Source organism: Mustela lutreola, chromosome 13 (genome assembly GCF_030435805.1).
Source record: "Mustela lutreola isolate mMusLut2 chromosome 13, mMusLut2.pri, whole genome shotgun sequence".
NCBI lineage: Eukaryota > Metazoa > Chordata > Mammalia > Carnivora > Mustelidae > Mustela > Mustela lutreola.
Genome location: NC_081302.1, coordinates 72854586 through 72874663, shown reverse-complemented (window position 1 = coordinate 72874663; position 20078 = coordinate 72854586). Strand labels below are relative to the sequence as shown.

General features: G+C 37.1%; 1 protein-coding gene across 1 annotated transcript in view; it reads left to right on the top strand.

The window, feature by feature from the left end:
- Nucleotides 1-316: 316 nt before the first annotated feature.
- Nucleotides 317-20078, top strand: part of RXFP2 (relaxin family peptide receptor 2) — a gene marked incomplete at its 5' end in the record, with an annotated part of 57609 nt that continues 37847 nt past the window's right edge. Inside the window, 3 exons of the mRNA XM_059143994.1 lie at nucleotides 317-398; nucleotides 16782-16928; nucleotides 19404-19481. Coding sequence (XP_058999977.1) covers nucleotides 317-398; nucleotides 16782-16928; nucleotides 19404-19481 — 307 coding nt within the window. The remainder of the gene's footprint in view (nucleotides 399-16781; nucleotides 16929-19403; nucleotides 19482-20078) is intronic.

The window sequence follows — 20078 nt, the reverse complement described above, 5'->3', positions numbered from 1 at the left end:
AAACAATTCTTACATGATTTAAATAAAATGTTTCCTATCTAACAATTCCAAAGTCTTCTTTGTGCCTCTCTGTCCATCCTATAATGAAATAACAACCAAGAATACAACTGTAGGTTTAAAATAAAATGAAACAGAAAAGAAAGAGTGAAAAAGATAGGCTGCTAGTGACAAGACTGTCTCCCCTCATGCCAGTAAGGTTCTAGCTGTGAGCATGCTCAGACACATGGGAGGACAGAAGTTACTATATCAGAACTCCTTCGGAGGTATAAGGAGGATACATCCAATACTTCAATTGCTGTAAACCTATTGTTATTTTTCTGGTATTAAACATCTCTTCAGCCTCAGACTGATTGCAATGTTCCTTCTCCTTCATTTCATCGTCCTGATAGATATCAAAGGTAAGGCTGCTACTTTCTCGCTTAAATGAGTGCAATTCCAAAAGAATAGGAAATAGAATATTTCTATTTAGTTCTAACATATTTATAATAGACTCGGTGCAGTGTTTGAGAAACAGACATCTAGTTTACACGATCATTGTCATGATCACTAATTGCTTATAGTCCCATCCTAGCAACAAATTTTTCATGGAAACTTGCTTTTATGTGTTACTAAAATCGTAGATAAAACATCTTTAAAAAACAATGTTGAACATGTCAGTTATAATGGAGAAAATAATTTTTAGTATTTGTAACAAAAGGATGACAAATTAATAAATTAAAATGTTGCCTTATGAAACTTCAACCTGTTGAAATAGCTTCATAAAATGCATGTAACTGTTAGTTGCTATGTTTCGTTGTTAACATAGTTAAACTGGGAACTGCAAAAAAAAAAAAAAAAAAAAAAATGAAAGCCACAGAGAAATCTAAAAATCAGAAGCTCTCCAGAAGGACCAACCTATATAAAATAAAATCATTTAAAATGTACAAAAGTATACCTATTTAGATAATTCTCTTTACTGTTCTTGATTTTTAAAGATTTTTATTTCAGCCAAGCTGGTAATTTTCAAGTTAGTGGTATTTTTCTTGTAAAGTTAAGAAAAAAAATTAATCTTCACATATTTTTAAAGAAAAATATAGACTTGTTTTGTTATAAGCTTGTACACTTATATCTCTATATAAGATCCACGGCATGTGAGTTTTATTATTATTATTATTCAAAATATCTGTTTAAGTTCATAGTTTTTCTTAAAGAATTTTGATAAAACTGAGAGTAAAAGAATTTGAAATTATTTTTATTTTCTGAGAAATTTGTTATAGGTTTTTAATAAACTCAAAAATGAACTCAACTGAACATTTATAATCTCGAAATAAAATGCAGTACTTATGAGCAGTTATTTACAAACTAACAAATAAAATATTTTTAAAATATTAAATTTAGTTTGAATTTGAAATATTAAAATTTTGTTTGAAATTATTTTAAAATATTATTTTAATACATGATTTTTATTTTGGAATTTAAACTCTTTTCTATGAAAACATAAGTTATCATTTAAGTGTGATCTTACGTGTTTCTTAAAGAGAAAGAATATATGAATTCACTTGACATGAAGTACTGTTGTAGAAAGCAGTCCATTTCTTTGATTTAAGGTCTTCCTTTGGTTCATATCTTATGTACATTTGTAATATTCCATTTAGTATGATTTTTAAGAATAGAAGTTAAGAAATAGGTTCTTGGATCCAAAACACTTTATAGAGGTCATCTGTGCCCTTAATTCTTAACTGTACAGGGATTGCAACTATAGTTAACCAATTTTACTATAGTTCTGCTTTTGCTTGTGGTAATGCATTTAATTGATTTTGAAAAACAAAATCTTTGGGATGAAAAACATCTATTCCTGAAATAATGTTTTAAGGTTGACCATAATGTAATGGTATTCTTTAAAAAAAAGAAGGAAAGAAATTTTAAACAGATGATTTGGGGTTTTATTTCTAAGTATATGCCGTATTTCAGATCCGTAGTACCACCCTAATAAATATTTCAATTGTAATTTCAATTGTAATTCCCTGGAAATTTTCATTTTCTGATTTTACATTACTTTTAATTGCCAATTTAACCCTTTATATTTAAAGTTATTTATTTTCAAAATTAGACATACTAATGCTTTGATATCTTACTCCTTTTTATAAAAATAATAATCACTTGTTACATAATTAGTGAACCTTCTTTTTCACAATAAAATTATAGATAGATAAAGCAGTTAGGCTATAATAAAGAAAAGTCATTCAGAATTATGTAAGAGCACAGACTGCTTCTTAAATTTACTTAAATATTTGCGATAGATTCTTAGGCCACAGCTAAACAAAAGTAAAATGTAGACATTTTGCTATTATCTTTTCTCTTCTGGCTAGGATCACCCTTGAATGCCTAAGGGATGAATGAAACTGACTAACTTAAGCTACAGACATTAACTGTTAAGTAAAGATAACATATCCTCTTATAACTCCATACATGTATTTTATCAATTTATTCACTGGGTATCCTTATTAACCAGCCTCAAACCACCTCCTCCTCAAAAAAAGTTTTTTGTGGACTAATTATGGACAATATTACCAACCAAAAAGTCCGGGCTTCTGTGGGAAATTAATAGCATGAATGCCTACAATGCTACTCGGGAACTACCAGTTGCTACTTAAGTAACTTGCAAACCTTCAAAATATGGAGTCAGTGGAAATAGGGCCCGAACAGTATTTTGAAGTGAGCAGTATTTGACTGCCCCCTAGTGGACAAATTCAAAGCTCAGCTTGGAGGCTTCTTTTCCAAGTAACGTCACTTCTGATTGGTTGCTGTGACTTCAGAAAAGGTTTTCAACTAAATTTTAATTTCACACAATTACATCATGCTGCTGGGAGCTGTGAAAATCAATTATACTGCAAGCCAGTCATACAGAGAGGCTAACGAGGCACCACTAATGAAAAAGAAACTCACCTGCTTGAAGGCTGAAAGGAGCCCACTGTGAGCCAGGAGGGAAAATATCAGAAGCCCAGAAGGGAAAGCTATTTGAGATATGTTCTCTCTAAAGGCACTAAGTAAATACACCCTGGACCAGACGTTATTCATTTGTTCATCTTATTACAAACAAATATGACCAGATATATTAGGAGTTTTAAGGACTCTTACTAGAACTAACAAAATTGGCTGCTGCCTGGATTTTAGAGGAAAAGATTGGTATGCCTTCAAATAAGTTAGTATTGAAATATGCTACACTTTTATCCTACCTAGAAAACTGTGGCCTGAATAAAATTCAGTTAACTAAGAATAGCTTTTGCATACATAATTATATAATGATAAATGCACAACATTTTCTGGAATACATATTAATACTATAGATAAATATACTTATATATATTAGTATTTATATTTATACATATATTTATACTATATATATATTTCTACATCCATGTATAGTATTTAAGAGCCCAAAGTGGCTTGGTTTACTTTTTATTTGTTTGGTTAATATATAATTTAACATTCATCAGAAAAAAATTAATGTGCTTGTTTTACATGAATTATCTGAAAATGAAAAAAAAAAAAAACCTGTCTTCTATGCTTTATTCACACTCATCAGTTTCTCACTCCATACTTCCAGTCATTGGGTATGTGCAGAAAAAAATTAAATTTGCAATCATTTCAACCGTGTTAAATACTTCAGAAGAGTGTCTTCCAATCAAAGTAAACTGATTTATTTATGCTCCTGTGACTAAATAAATTTTTGAACATCATAAGATTAGAAAGCAATTTCAAATGAGGAATTGGCTTTATTGATAAAATGGTAGACCACTTGTCTTATGCTGCTCCTTCTCTCCACTGTTCTTCTGGCTTCTGTCCTTACCTCTGTTCTTGCTTACACCTCTCTCTTTCCCAAAAGGGCCCCCCCCATCCCCTGCAGTCCCACAGCGGACCCTTGCTTAGATTCGCCTCCCACCACATTTACCCCCTCTTCTCCTCACCTCTGCACACACCCATCTCAGATGCCTGCGCAGCCTCTCTTGCTGTCATTTCTCCAGCTCGGCCTCTCACTGTGGTCTCCTCCAAGCCTCCTGGCCTCTGAAACCTCTTCTCTCTCATCTTGCTGCCTCCACTTTTCAACTCTTTTGTTCTTGGAGCTCTTACCTTCTCAGACTCAAGCTTCCCGCTTTCCATAGCTCAAGCCCCCTAATTCCTATACCTACTCTGCTTTGATTGTTAGCATCTGTCTGGTCATCTCCCCTTGGAATCCATCTGCCATTCCATTTCCTCCTTCCTCAAGCATGCCTCACCTCTCATGGCCTCCTGTCGCTCTTGAGCTTCCTGCCCAGAACTTCCTGTATCTGTCTTGTCCCCCTCGGAGGCCCTTGTCTCCTTGCTGTTGTTTGTGGCTGGTCCCAGTGGCTCCTGGCCTGGTCGGCGGTCCTCATTTCTTTGGCTCACATTGCTAGAGCACGTGTCCCAACACAAGCTCATTCCTTATACATATCGTGTCTCCTTATAACTTCAACCCCACCGTGCACTCGTGTTTTAGGTCCATGGTAATTGCCTGACAATTCTGAAATCCAGAAAGCTCTGAAAACGGAGGATATAAACTCTTTTGTCAAAATTGATCGTAAGCCATATAGACTCTTCACTTATCATTTTATTGAAAAATTTCACACATTGTGATACAGATAAATGTGTGTTCTTATATTTTGTGAATTTAAATATGTGTTTGATCATATGATTTTGCCCCACATCCAGCAGGGAATGTTATCTCATTTATAGCATATGCATCATATTAACTTTCTAGATTCTAAAGCAAATTATAAATTCTCAAATAAACGTTTCACCAATTGGGTTTCTTTTAAGGTGTTAAAAATCTGTACTCACGATCACCCTATTCAGATTACCAACTGTCCCATGCCACATGACTCTCCCCAGTGCTATATGACTATTTTCTTTCCCCAGGGAAGTTCTGTATTATTAGAATAAGTGTTCAATGAAAGAGAGAGATCATTTTAACTATTTCTTCCTTCCTGTAATTCCAGTTTATTTTTTACTCAATCTGTTCAGATTTTTAAAAAAATGTTTGGTGATGATATTTTCCATTTCAATAATTCCAACTGTATTTAAATCTGTCTGTTCTGGTTTTATAAACTTCCACTCCTACCTCATTATATTTTTCCTTCCATTATTTCTTTGAGAATTTTAATCATACAGATTTACACTGCTTTTTAAAATACTATCATCTAATTCCCCGGGGATGAATCCTCCCTTTTCTGAAGCCCTGGACATTTTCATAAAGTCAGAGGGACTTTCCTCCTGCATGCCTCTCCCTCGGAGGGATCCCATCATCGCTTCGACATCACCCACTGAAGTGTTCAGATCTGAGATGTAGTTTATGTTTGAATCCTGGGGATTTTACCAGTTTCGAATCTTTTGTGTTCAGTTTGCAAAGCACTACTGCTTCTTTCGCTGCTGGCATGGGCAGGGAGATTTCCAATTCACAACCTTGGGTGGTCATCCCCCATTCATCATCGGGATCTCGGCCCTGTAGGTCCATGCACCTGTTGGCCCAGGCTGCATTCAGTCCCTATCACAAAGGGTTTTCGTGCCCAGGCCTAGTGCTCATCCAGTCCCACCTATGGTGCTAGCTCCGTGGCTTTTGCTTTGTTTGTATTTGTGGAGAGTCCTCTCTGCTATGAGCTTTATGTTTTAATGAAGAAACATAGTATCAATCTTTTTTGTGCCTATGGAAAAGTTGTGGAGAGCATATTCAGAACTTGCTCATATCAGAACACCTTGATGCAGAAGCTCAGAAAAGAAGGTAGTTTTCATTCTTCCGATTTTGCTTTATCAGAAAATGGACACTGATAGGCTCACAAACCAGAGATTTGGAGTACTAAAATGAAGTGCCATACGAATTTAAGATTTAGGGTAGGGGAGGTAGCAGTGTGGCAAGGAGGCTAGACAGGGTTAGCAGAACTGTGTTCGAGTCACTGCCTTATCCTTTACCAGCCTTGCCTTCAGCATACCAAATAATCTCTTAGCCTCAGCCATAATATCATTATATCTGCTGGGTTTCTAAATACCACTTGTGGTGATGTTAAGGGAATAGATTCTAGGATTCCGCCCCCAGTAGATTCTGTAGGTCTAGGCTAGGGGACAGGACTCTGCACTGTACAGAATCAGGCCAGGTGATCTGATAAATTTGTCTTATGGATAACATCTCTAGAAACACTGCTCTTACAGTTAGCCCATCAAAATAGAAGTAGGCTTTTTTCCAAGAAGAGATGCTGATTCCTGGCTATACTCCTTGTGCATATCAGGCTGCTAATTGGGTTCACTGCATGATGTAACATATTAATTCTACTTGAAATTTTCTTAATTTTGAGAATTATATGAACAAATTAAATATTTAGCAAGGGAATAGCTGAACCCATATTGTCTAATGATCAATATACAGCCTCTTAGTGGGTAGAAAAAAAATATATAAATGATTTGCACATTTAACAATGAGGTAGTCCTGATGTTAATCACCACTCCCTTTTTTTTTTTTTTTTTTTTTGGAAGAATCTGTCAATCCATGACAAAATGACTAGGGAGGTATCTCTTCTGATTTAGAGTGAGATCCTCTTTTTATTTCGTCCCCTGGTTTTCATTACCCATTTTTTGTTTGTTTGTTTGATTATGGTCCAGTCAGCGGATGCCAGATAGTCATTTGCCTATCGCAGGACAAGAGTGCAAATTCAGGCCCTCTCCTCACTCCTCTGCCCTCCCCCACCCACATCTGTGTCTCTTTCATACTCACCCGTTTGTCTGAGATTTTCAGGCTCAACCACATAGGCTAAAAATAGTTTATCTATTATTGTAGATATTTCTACTCTTAATTCTCTTTCATGTAAATTCACAAAATATAAGAAATTCAAAGGATATTGATTCACTTCCATTCTTCCATGGCGGGCTACTGCAAAAATATGCCCTCAAAAGTCTTAAATTCTGAGAGTGAGATAAGAGAGTCTTTAGGTAAACTTACTTATAGTCAGGAAAGAGATAATACTCCATGCTGAGTGTTGGTGAAGAATTCTGTTCCTTTGCTCAGAAACTAGTCCTTTATTGGCTTTTTCCTACTTCCACTTATAAATGCCACTCTTGCTATAACTACCATTAAAATTATCTACTTGGAAAAATAAGTGGCCCTCACAAAGAGCACAGGGTTTTTCAAATGCAATGTGATGTTTATCCATTGTATGAGTGAACTGCAAGAGTTTTGTAAAGAGGAAAGCATGAGGAAATTATTTGTGCTATAACCTGACTCCCAGACATAGAGCATATACTATAAGTCAGTGTGGGCCACCTTACCTCCACCTACATAGAATCTACCTGGAAATCAGGAGAAACTAACCACCTCTCCCTTTCAATGGTACATAACTTAAGCAAAAATGCCAACATATGGGACTCCTGGGTGGCTTAGTCAGTGAGCCAGGATCCTGGAACAGGATCCCTGGAACAGGATCCTGGGACAGAGCCCCTGTGGGGCTCCCTGCTCAGCGGGGAGCCTGCGTCTCCCTCTCCCTCTGCACTCTCCCTTCTCATTCTCTCTCTCTCTCTCTCAAATAAATAAATAAAAGCTTTTTTAAAATGCCAACATAGGGGGGGCGCCTCCACCTGGGTGGCTCAGTAGGTTAAGCAGCTGCCTTCCGCTCAGGTCATGATCCCAGCGTCCTGGAATCAAGTCCCACATTGGGCTCCTTGCTCGGCAGGAAGCCTGCTTCTCCCTCTGCCTCTGCCTGCCATTCTGTCCGCCTGTGCTCGCTCGCTCTCCCTCTCTCTCTCTGATAAATAAATAAAATCTTTAAAATAAAATAAAATGCCAAAACAGGGGCACCTGGGTGGTTCAGTGGGTTAAAACTTCTGCCTTCGGCTCAAGTCATGATCCCAGGGTCTGGAATCGAGCCCCGCATCAGACTCTCCCTGCTTGGCAGGGAGCCTACTTCTCCCTCTCCCTCTGCCTGCTGTTCTGCCTACTTCTGCTCTCTATCTCTCTGTCAAATAAATAAATAAAATCTAAACAAACAAACAAAAAAACCCCACACAACATAAATTGATTTTCCTACAGTTCTGTAGATCACAAGTCTTTAAAAAAAATACTATATATATATATATATATATATATATATATATATTTTTTTTTTAAGATTTTATTTATTTGACAGAGATCACAAGCAGGCAGAGAGGCAGACAGAGAGAGAGGGGAAAGCAGGCTCCCCACTGAGGAGAGAGCCCAAGGCGGGGCTCAATCCCAGGACACCAAGATCATGACCTGAGCCGAAGGCATTGGCTTAACCCACTGAGCCTCCAGGCACCCCTCAATACTATATTATATGCCATTAATGAACACACCACAATTTTTATCTATTTTATTTTTGAGGACATTTGGGTTTGCTTCCAGTTTGAGGTTGTTATGAAGAATGCTTCTGTGAGTATTGTCTGAGTCTCTGGGCACACAGGTGTGTGCATTTCTCTGGGCACATGCCCGGAAATAAAACTGCTGACTCATCAGGCTTTCAAGGCATTGAGTTTAGCGGATAATGACAGATGGTTTCCCAAACCCTTGCTCCAAGGAACACCCCATTGGGGCATGAGAGTTTGCATAGCCGCATATCCTCGCTAAATAGTATAGAATCAGTGGTTTTTAACATTAGAGTCATACTGGTAGTCTGTGGTGATAGATTATAGTTTTAATTTGCATTTCCCTACGTACTAATTAGATTTAATGGTTTTCCAAATGTTTTTTGGCCATTTGTGTATACGCTTTTGTTACATGTCTCTTCAGTTTCTTGCCCGTTTTCTATTTACTCTCTTCTACTCATTAATTTATAGGAATTCCCTTTCCCTGCCCCCCATACACATACTCACGTACACTCACACTCACACATATGTATATTCTAATTACAAATTTTCTGAACCATCTTCTACTCTGTAGCTTGCCTTTACACTTTCTTAATGATATCTTTTTTCATTTTTTTGCAACAGACCTTCTTACTTTTAATATAGTCTAATTCGGGTCTCTTTTCCTTTATGATTAATGCTTTTGTTTCTTTTCTGGTTTTTTGTTTGTTTGTTCATTTGTTTTATTGTAGTCTCCTTAAAATCTCTACCCCAAAGCCATAAAGACTTTTCCCTTCTTATCTTCCAGAAAGTCTATTGGTTTACCTTTAATATTTAAATATAATCCACCTAGAAACACCTTTCCCCTACCGCTGTTCTGCAGTGCCACTTGGTCATAAATCAAACGTTCACATCTGTCTCTTTCAGAACTTTCTATTCTATTCGATTTGTCTATTGTTCACCCTTTCCCCCCAGTATTACACTACATAAATTATTGTAGCCTCGTAATAAGTCTTAGTTTACAGATAAATCCTTTTGCTTTGCACACTTCTTCCAGACTGACCAGGCTCTTATTGAGCTTCTAGAAATATGTGCCCTTTAGAAACAATGTATCCATTTCTATGTGCATGTACATACACACTCCTGGATTTTTACTGTAATTTCTTTGAACCTGTAGATCAATTGGGGGAAGAATTAACATCTTTAAAATATTAAGTCTCCATTTATTTGTGTCTTTAATGTCACTTGGCATACTTTACATATTTATCCCCAAATATAGAACACTGTTGATACTATAATAGAAGGTATTTTTTGAACATTTTCGTTTCTAATTGTTTGTTGCTGACATAGAGAAATGACATTGATTTTCAGAAACTTTGCTGAATTCACTAATACTAGTAATTTTTTTGTTTTTTATGTTCACAATCATATCATTCATAAATACAGTTGTATTTGTTCTCTTCCAATATTTAAACCATCAATTTACTTGCCTGTCTCACTACATTTGCTAAAGTCCTTGACTACAGTGTTGAATAGATATAAAAATAGTGAACATTGCTGTCCTGTTCCCAGTCTCAAAGGGAAAGCCTTCAAAATTCCATTATTAAGCATATTATATGCTACCAGTTCTTACAGATATTTTTTATTAAATCAAGCAAGCTACCTTCTATTTTTAGTTTGCATACTTATTTTAAAGTCAGAACTTGATACATCCATCTCTGGATCCCCTGTCATAAGCAAAATTAATGACAAATGACAGACTGAATGAAAATATTTGTGAGTTATAGACCAGAGGGCTAAGCTCTCTAAAGAATTCTAATAACATTGCCAAATTCGATTTTCTCACACATAGTTCCAAACACTATGTTCCAGGCCTCTGCTATCAGGAATGAAAGTTTTACCAGTCCAAAAGCATAAATAAATGAGTTTGGTTTTTTTTTTTTTCATAAAGCTAAGTGTATTCCTTTAAAGGATTGTCTTTTTTTGTGTGTAATTTTTTTGGTGTAATTTTTAATGATAAAATGCTGTTTTCTAATAAATCATTATTGTAATACCCTAATTGTAATTTAGGGTTTTAATTTTTTTTTCTTATTTGACAAACTAAAATATTAGTAACTTGTTGCAGGTCCCTTTTAATTTTTTAATTGACTTGATGGTCTCAGAAGTCTCTGACCATATGCTTATCAATGATCTTTAGGGTGTTGACAAAGAAAAAGGAGCCAACGCATCAATGAGATATAGATATAGATTATACAGATATAGATATAGATATAGATAGATATAGATATAGATATAGATGAGATATATAGAGATATATGAGCTTTAGAGAATATGGAGCAGAAGTAAACCAGGGCAGTGAGATATCACAAAGCCATGAGAAAAAGGTTTTCAGCCTGGTGGCTGTGGTTGGCTGTGTCAAATGCTACAGAGAACTGAGTAAGAGGAAGACTATAAAATATCTACTGCTTCTAATAACAAAGAGGACATGATTCCAATGGGAGACTTTTAGCAGAGCATCAAGGCCAAGACCAAACACTGTGGGTTGAAGACAGAAAGGTTGGTGAAGAAGTGGAGACATTGACTTGTATGAATTTTTGAGAAATTTAATTTTGAAGAGAGAAGTGGGTCTCAGTTCTGCTGCAGATACAGTAGAATTTGGGTTGATGGGTTGGTTGATTTTGTTTGCTTGATTGGCTGGTTGGTTGGTTGGTTTTGAAGGTGAGATCTGATTGAATAAGATTAATATTTAAAAACCAGTGGAGAAGGACACCTGGGTGCCTCAGTCGGTTAACCGTCTGCCTTCAGCTCAGATCATGATCTCAGGGTCCTGGGATGGCTCTCTGCTCCGCAGGGAGACTGCTGCTCCCCCTGTTTCTGTTCTCTCCCTCTCTCTCTCTCTGACAAATAAATAAATAAAATCTTTTTTAAAATGGTGGAGAAACAGGGATATTAAAATATAGAAGTAAAAGATGATAATTAACGAGTGAGATTCTGAGAACATGAGGTCAAGTGGAATATAGAACATAGATGAACAACTTCAGCACAGGCGGGGAAGGGGATCTTCATCCTTTGTCATCAAAGAAGCACTTAGGGCCTCAGTCTAGGACTGTTGGCTTCTATTGGCTCAATACCAGCTGTCTATGTGAATGGTGCCCCATGCTTATGTGAGGTACATCCTGCCTAGGCACACGCAGAGTTTTGTATGTAGGTAAATCTGTAAGTCAGTGGAACTAGAATTGTGGAGAATTACCAGCAACAGGAGGAAGAGCTGATGAAATTCCCTTGACAGAGCAGTCAGCAAACTGGGGGTGAATTGGAAGAGCAAGAGAAGGGAAAGGGAGCCACCCTCACTCCCTTCCACACTTCTCATGCCAAGTTTCCATCAGGCTTCACTTTCACAAGCACTCTTTCCATGTTCTTCTGCCTCTCATCCACCACGGTGATCATTCTCCGAGTGCATTGTGCTCAGGCAGGTTTTAAGAAGAAAAGTCTCTCAAACTCATGAAGAACAAGTTAGGTATCTAAATACTAAAAGACAATATTTTAACTTAAAAGAATTCATCCTTAAGGTGAGGTTTAAGCAGTTTAATGGTGAGTAGCAGAGATATTTTTGGAAGAGAAGTCTTCCTGTTGTCTTTATATCTTTTATAACCCATTAAGGGACACAACATTTAGTTCATAAGCCACATAAAGGTACCCAGCGAAGGAAAACATGGGTCTGAGATCCATCCTTGTTGATGGTGATACTGGCAATTTGAAGTTCTCTTGTTTTCTAATTTAAACATCTGTTGAGCTTATACTCTGTTCCACCTGGTTTCTCATCATTTCCCCCAATCTGTTTGTTCAAACATTGGACAATCATCTTCAGAGGGAGATAGGGTGGTAGTTTCTGCAGAACATCTGTGAATAGAATCCTGAGGGACTTGCGCAGGCTGAGATGGTTGGTTTGTCCCAGAAGAACATGTCAGAGATAGAAGCTTAGAGAAACTCTGTTAAGGCAGCAGTCTTTAAAATGAAAAGTAGGTGGGTAAATGTGTAAATAAAACTGGATTGAATCCTATACAACCTGGTTGATATGGTCACACAATACTGTCAGGGAAGGGAGGACCACACAGAGGCATAAAAACATAAGATTTCTAAGTTAAAAAAAAAAAAAAACAACAACAAACAAGAGGCCAATTTCTGCCCACTCACCTTAGCATAAAAGTTTTTTAGAAAGACTTTACTTGTTACCACCAAACAATAAATCATCCATCCCACAAGAGTGGGCTTTTATGATGCTCAGACTCTTCCTAGAAATAGGAGGGCTTCTAGAAGGTGGATTCAGTGACTGAGCTGGATTTGCTTTTGCTTTGCATCGTGAACAGAGTTGATGCTTCTCTTAGACATCCTAGCACCTCAGCTCTAGGTAGGATTAGGCGTTGTCTACCCTAATGACCTAGCACATCGAAGGCACTGTTAACATTTCTGCATGTGGAATAACTGTTTCTCCTGGTGCTGCCTCTCTTTAGAGGAAAGAGTAGCAGGCTCTTCAGTCAATAGCAGAGGCATCATCTGCATCTGAATTGAACTCCACTAGGAGTGGAGCATTCTGGGAAATGGCCTCATTGGCCGGGATCCTGTATATTCCCCCTGAGACTGTAGAGCTGTCATCCCTGGTGTTAGTGTGGAAAGAATCTCAGCCAGAACACCAGGTTGAAGGGAAAAGTGCTTTCTTCAACTTCACACAGGACTATTATTGGCAAAGAATCAGAGAAAACAAAGAGGGACTTGCACATCTCCATGGATTCTTAAACTGAGGGCCTAAAAAAGCATTTTCACCTGTTGTTTCCCAGTAACACGAGGAAGGCGTTGGCAGGCAACAAAAAATGTCTTGGGCAGCAGTCCAGTTGGCCTCAAAAGGCTATCAAGGAGTCATTTAAAAAGCTCTTTTCACGGACATGTCCAGAATATTGACCAGAAGAGAGAAGAAGCACTCACTGAGCAATTTTCTCTCACATGTTCGAACCTCCCCTCAGCTGTGTGTTTGGCAAGGGTCCCATAGAAATCGCTGCAGAAGCTATCAACATAGCTTTTATGTAGGCATCCTCCATTTTAATAATCCCCAAGTTTCAATAAAAACTTATCTCTTTCCACTTCCACAGATGGCAGGAAGACTAGATGGCAGAATATGCTTTCTACAGACTGCTATTGATTCTTTTTCAGTATGTGCCAAATACTGCAGGAGTTCTTAATTATTTTAAATTATATAATGAGCAGGAAAAAATAATAAATGGAGTACTTGGAAAACTAAACAATATTTTTGTTATTAAAATAAAAATACAAGCTTGCAATTTTGGGAAGTTTAAATCTTGAAAAGAGCTCTTCCTTCAATTCTTTTTATCCCTAAATGATCCATTTATTCATTTATTCATTCATTCATTAAAAAAATGACTGAGCATCAAGTAAGCACCAGGCACTTCAACAAAAGGGATTTAGGATACAGAAGGGACGGCATAAGAAATAGATTTCATTTATTTATTTTCCTTCCACATAAAATTTATACGTTGAGAATGTCTTCAGGAAGATGCCATTTTTGAGTGCAAAATAGGGGCTAAGAGGAATGTAATGATAAGTTCAGTTTGCACATGGTTAGTCTCTCCCTTCCCCTTTCCTCACCTTAACTTGCCAGATGTATTCCATTTTCCTTCCAGGGACAGGGAAATAAGGTTTTTCCCTCTTGTCTGTGACAGTTGATTACTTATCTTGCTCTGAATCTGCATCTGGGAGATGGATCTTAGTTAGGTTCAGCCCGCAAGGAATTCAAGGTTACCTTCATGGTAAACCCCCAAGGGAACACAATATATTGCCTTCAAAATGTCTTAGCTTTCTATTTCAAAATTGTCTTTAATGAAATGTCTAATCATCTTTACTAGGTCATTAAGAGTATACTATTATTATGAGGTAGTAAGGGCATTTTCATTGCTTTTCTGACACTTACAACTCCCTGTTAGCTTTCAAAGTGATTTGAGGCTGCTTAAAATAGAAACCATATATGTCATATGGATTTTCAAATAGAAAAACCTGAGGAAGTAGGGGAAGCTTTCGTTTGGTCCCTGTTATTTTTTTCTTAGAAATCACATAAAAAATTCTTCAATGCTAAGGCACAGCAAGCTTTCTTTCTACTTTAGAGTTTCTTTCTTAAAGTCCTATTTTCTTGCTCTGTGTTGAAATTGCCCTCATACCAACATTAACTGAGGGCTTATTATGGGCCAGGCACTCTCTAGTACTTCATAAGCATTAGCTTATCTAGCTCCTGAAACACATCCAGAGGGAGGATATTACATGAACTTTATTTTAAATATGAGGAAACTAAATTTTGAGCTTAAGTAGTTTGCTTGAAGTCTAGTGAGTGGCAGAGAAAATTCCAGTCTAGGCAGGTCTGATGGTCCCCAGAGTACTTCATCACGAATGAATATTTGTCATATACCATTAGTGGATCATGAGATCAGTTTAGTGGCTTGTAATCCCAAATGTGAGTAAGATAGAATACCAATGATCAGAGTATATCCCACAAAGTAAAAAGCAAGTTATATGTCAAGAAATTTTATTTTCAGTGTGAGTCTGTTTGTATGCTGAATTGTGACACTAAATACATGTCTGTGAGTTAGTATCATAAAAAATTTCAAAGCTGCTTCACTAAGATATATTGACTCTCAGTCATCTACATTCCAAACACAGGAGGACTACTAGTTTTTTATAAATCTTCCCTCTACAGAAATGTTTACAAGAAAGGAGAGACTTAAAAATATGTGACTCAGTACACCTTTCCCTGTGTGAATAGGCTTAAGAAGCCAACTCCCAGAGCCATGCAGCAGAATTTCCCTGAAACAGTCAGACCTGACTGGTCTTATGCCAACTGGCTAAGAGTAAATCACTCATCAACCACTGCAACAACAGCAAAACAAGTATTTTTTGCTTTGGTAAGAACAAAAATCCAATGTGTAGCAAAGCATCCAAGAGCCACCCTCCCCATCTAGGGAAGGCGTAGCGGATGGAGCAGCAGCAGCGTCTGGAGTAGAGTCTGCATTGGTATGTCCAGCTGTCCCCCAGGAGGGCCAGCTTCTCTTTGTGTCTCTCTGTGTACTTATTAAAGGGAAGTGAAAATTAGACAAAGTGAACAAAGACATACCAAATATTATGTGTTTTCTAAGATGTTAAACTATTTTTTATGAACCTCCTCCCTATGAAAGACAATTTAGTTCTCATATCCTCTCTCCCCATACATTGTGTTATGAAGATATCAATTAAAGCAGGAAGCTGCATTTCAAGGGGCGTAAGTTCTCTTCAAGGGCGGATTAAAAATAGCCTCCTTGTGCAGGGAACATAAGAGAGGACAAAAGCTGAACAGTGGCTAAGTCGAATGAGAAAATAAAAAAGGAATAAAAAAGAATGTAATTAACTTTGAGAAAATTACTCTGTGGATAGGATGACCAAAACATTTCAGAAATTTAGATGTAAGAGACATTCTTTGAATTTCAAAAGAGTACTTTCCAGAAAATAAAGAGATGCTTTCTGCAAATACTCTAGTATAATTGTGGAAGTCATGTATTTTTTTAAAAGGAATGCAAGACAAAACTTCACAAAAATTGACTGAAAGAGAAGCACTCAGTCATGACTGTGGTTCATTATAACTAATTGAAGAGAGCAAGGAGCATTAGCAAGGTGTTCCTATCTCTGCCACTGAAGGTTGGCATCAAGGCCAGGAGCTCCCTTGGACTGGTGATATCACACTTTTTAATATAGCAGAAGGACAGAGAACAAACCTTCTATGTCTTTCTAAACTGATGAAAGCACTTAAGTTCCTTACACCTGAAACACAAAGGAAAATATCACCCATACATAGAGTGGTAGAAGGAATGACTGAGATAAACTCCTTTTGCAATTGTCCTGGGACACAGTAAGTTCAGTGAGTGTTACGTGTCATTACTTACCATTATATCTCCCTATTCAAATGTAGTTCTAGATTTCTCTCTAATTCACTCTTAAGCTGTCCTTTTGCATGTATGTTTTTATTATGTCACCTCAACTCCTTCTCATAAAGGATTAAAAAGTAAATAAATCCATCTATTTAATTCTGTTAGCTCATGGCTTTACGTTTCTGTTTCCAAGAGTGGACAACTCTTTGATTTCACATGAAAGTAAGACAAATTACTTTAGTTTTATTTACTACTGCCTTCCTGAAATTAGTTCAAAATGAACGTTGGTCCCATTGTTGATACAGCTGGGGTTAGATATGACCATGATTGTTTAGAATGTTATAATTAAGAATATTATTCAAAGAAATTGTGTGCTGGAAATAATAACATCAGACAAACTCAACTTTTAGGGTTCTTTTAAATGGGATGCCATGAAAAGAGTTTAGCCCTATTAACAATATTTCTGTCCCCTCTTTTGCATAGATTTTCCACTGACTGAAGGCAGTACAATCACTCCTTTGTGCCAAAAAGGATACTTTCCCTGTGGGAATCTTACCAAGTGCTTACCCCGTGCTTTTCACTGTGATGGTGTGGATGACTGTGGGAATGGGGCTGATGAGGACAACTGTGGTGAGTTTCCCCACTCAGCTCCAGATGCCCACCTCCCCTTGTGAATGCCCTCAAAGTGTGCTTGGACCAAATAATAATTGTCCTGAAAGGAAAGAGATGATTTGGTATTCTCCAGGGAATCCTACTGTAACACAAATAATTGCACCCCAAATTTATTTGTGAGATGACCAGAATTTTCACAGGTAGAAGTTGCTTAAATCAGAAATATAAAATTGATAAAAATTGAAGTCATATTTTGAAATCTACTTGGATGCCCATATTCTAATTTTAAATGTCTTCTTATGACTACCTCTTTTTGGCTCGGTAATTTGGTTCAGCTACAAGAATACCTTTCATAAAGTGTGAATGGGCTCTGTCTAGAGAATGGATTTATTGAACAGATCTATATTGAGTCCCCACTATGTGCCAGGGGCTGTTCAACTCACCCAACTAGAGCAGGCTTAAGGGAGAGGAGGTCTTACCCTCAAGGAGTTCACATGGGCAATGTGAACAAGGAGGACTATAAACCTGTACATAAGTAAATGAAATGTATTTAAATATTAATACTTATTTAAATAATAAATATTTCAGAGAGTGTTAAGTGCCACAAAGAATAGAAAACAAAATGATAGAATAGAAAGTGTCATGAAGGGAGGGCTATTTTAAAGATGCAACCAGAGAAAACCTCTCTGAGATGATAGCATTTGAATTGAGAACCAAACCATGAAAAGTTGTAGAGAAACAGTTTCAGACCAAAAAAAGAGCAAGTGCAAAGGCCCTGAGGCTCAGTGAAATAAGAAAATATGTTTGTGGGACAGAAAAGCCAGTATGGCTTGAGCAGAGTGAACAAGGATATAGAGGGTGAGGAGGTGACAGAGGCCAGATCACCAAAAGTCCTACAGGCCATTTCAGATCTGTATGTTGGGAATGTATATATTGTCTAATATAATACTATTTTTACTTGAAGAAGTATATTTTTACTTGAAGAAGCTGATGCCAAGTTGACATGTCCAGTTACTGAGCTAATGAGCGAGTAGACACTAGAACCCAGATCTCCGCAATTTAAAAAATCCTGTGTGTCTTCTACCACACAGAACTACCCTTCCTTGGAATTGCCCAACTAGCAATCAAAGTGAGACAACATCGTCCAGAAAAGCCAGGTGTCTGTCTCTAGAATCTGCTTTCCTGCCCTTGAGTATTCATGCATGCTTCCTACTCATGGAACCTACCATCCTCACCTTCTGTGGATCATTCATGCTCCTCTTTGGGATGCAGTTCACATCCCCTTTTCACCTGAGAGACTTGGCTTCCCTGGCCCCACTTCCCTACCCTGAAGCTCTCCCACCGGTCTAAGATAAGCATTTTTTCTCTCTGTTTCCACGGCATCCTGCTATACCTGTATAGTCATACTAAGGGCTGCCTTGTCTCTTCACTGTACTTCTTTCACTAGACATGAACTTTTTGAGAAGAGTTCTTCTTTGTGTCTTATTTGTTTTGGTGTCTCCAGAGCCTAAGACAATAGAGTATATCATAGGTGCTCAAACACTGCTCAGTGATGAGGGCAGCTCTCAGGATGCCAATAGGCAAGTCAGTCAAATGTTTGGCATTTCCTCTCCACTGCATGGGAATCAGACACCCTGCATGTTTATCTACCTCATGAGGGTGTTCTGAATGCAAATTAAAAATAATTTGTGTGAAGGCATCAAATAGAATCATTTGAAAAACCATTGTGGGTATTAATAAAAAAAAAAATAGAAACGAGTTAAAGGTTTCAGGCATCAAAGGGGACCTGTGGAAAACTATTTAAATTTACCCTTCTATTTGTATGAACTTTAGTATGGTGTATTATAATATGTATCTTACCATTTTAATAGCAAATATTGAAGAAATGATATTTCAGAACCAGTCTTCTCTTTTAAAAAGAGTAGAATTTTCTTGCAGAAAAGGAGAAGGGAATTTGGCAAATAAGCATGTTGTGTCCTCGGACACATTGAGAAAATATGATTTCACTCCATAGAAACAGATGGTCTTTATTAAAAGGCACTTTGCTTTTGCTTTATTAAGAAGGTCAGGTGACACATATTTTATTATTAGTCATTAAACCTATCAAATACGTAACTACATATACATATGCAGCAATATGCAGATGACAAAACAATTCAGATTGTATTTTCTTCTGAGGGTTTCAAAATTAAAGATGAAACATTTAAACTGTCAGCATTAGAAACAAGTAACATTTTCAAGATGGATATATATGTAAAATAGTCATCTATTTCCATTCCATATTTTCCAATACACACATTTGAAATATTTGTAACCTCAAAAAAGGGGAAAACTCCAAATGTTGGCCTAGCTTTTTCTCCCTTACATCTATGTTATCATTCAATTACTTAAACTGATTTTAACTGATTTCATTATCAATTTCTTATACTTTTGTTTTGTAATTTGATATTTGAATTATAGAATAACTGACACATATTCATCACCATTTCGCAGGAGACACTAGTGGATGGGCGACTATATTTGGCACAGTCCATGGAAATGCTAATAATGTGGCATTAACACAGGAGTGCTGTAAGTGGTATTGATTCAAAGACTCAGTATCAGCTTTGTGAGCAACATGATTTGCGGTGCATGGATTCATATGGGGAGTGTGATTAAATTCCCTCTGGAATTTCGATTTCAGTTCAATGTGTTTCACTGGTCAGCTGCTCTGTTGTCTGCTGTTGTCTGCCATGGGACTGAGAGATGGAAGAAAACAGTGTGCTTTATTCATGTTTATTTGATGTATTAGCCTATGATTACCAGAATATATAGATGTTCAATAATTATGACAAATACTAAAGATCTTTTTCCCTTTACTGAAGAAAGTGTTTCAATAAAGATATTGAGCACCAACTACTTTCCAGTCCCTATGTTAAGGACTGAGTGTCCAATGATAAATAAGATGTGGCTGCAACTCGCAAATAGTTCATACTGTAGCAAGAAAGACAAATCCTCATGGAAGCAGGGAAGGTACAACGTAGTGTTAAACTGCAGGAATGATGTTTGCACAAGGGAATGTAAAAGCCCATTGGAAGAAATGAAGACTGTGTTTGGGGTGGGGAAAGATTCTCAGAGAAGATGACATTGAGATGGACATAGAAGTCCCTGGATGAAGGAATGAGTGGA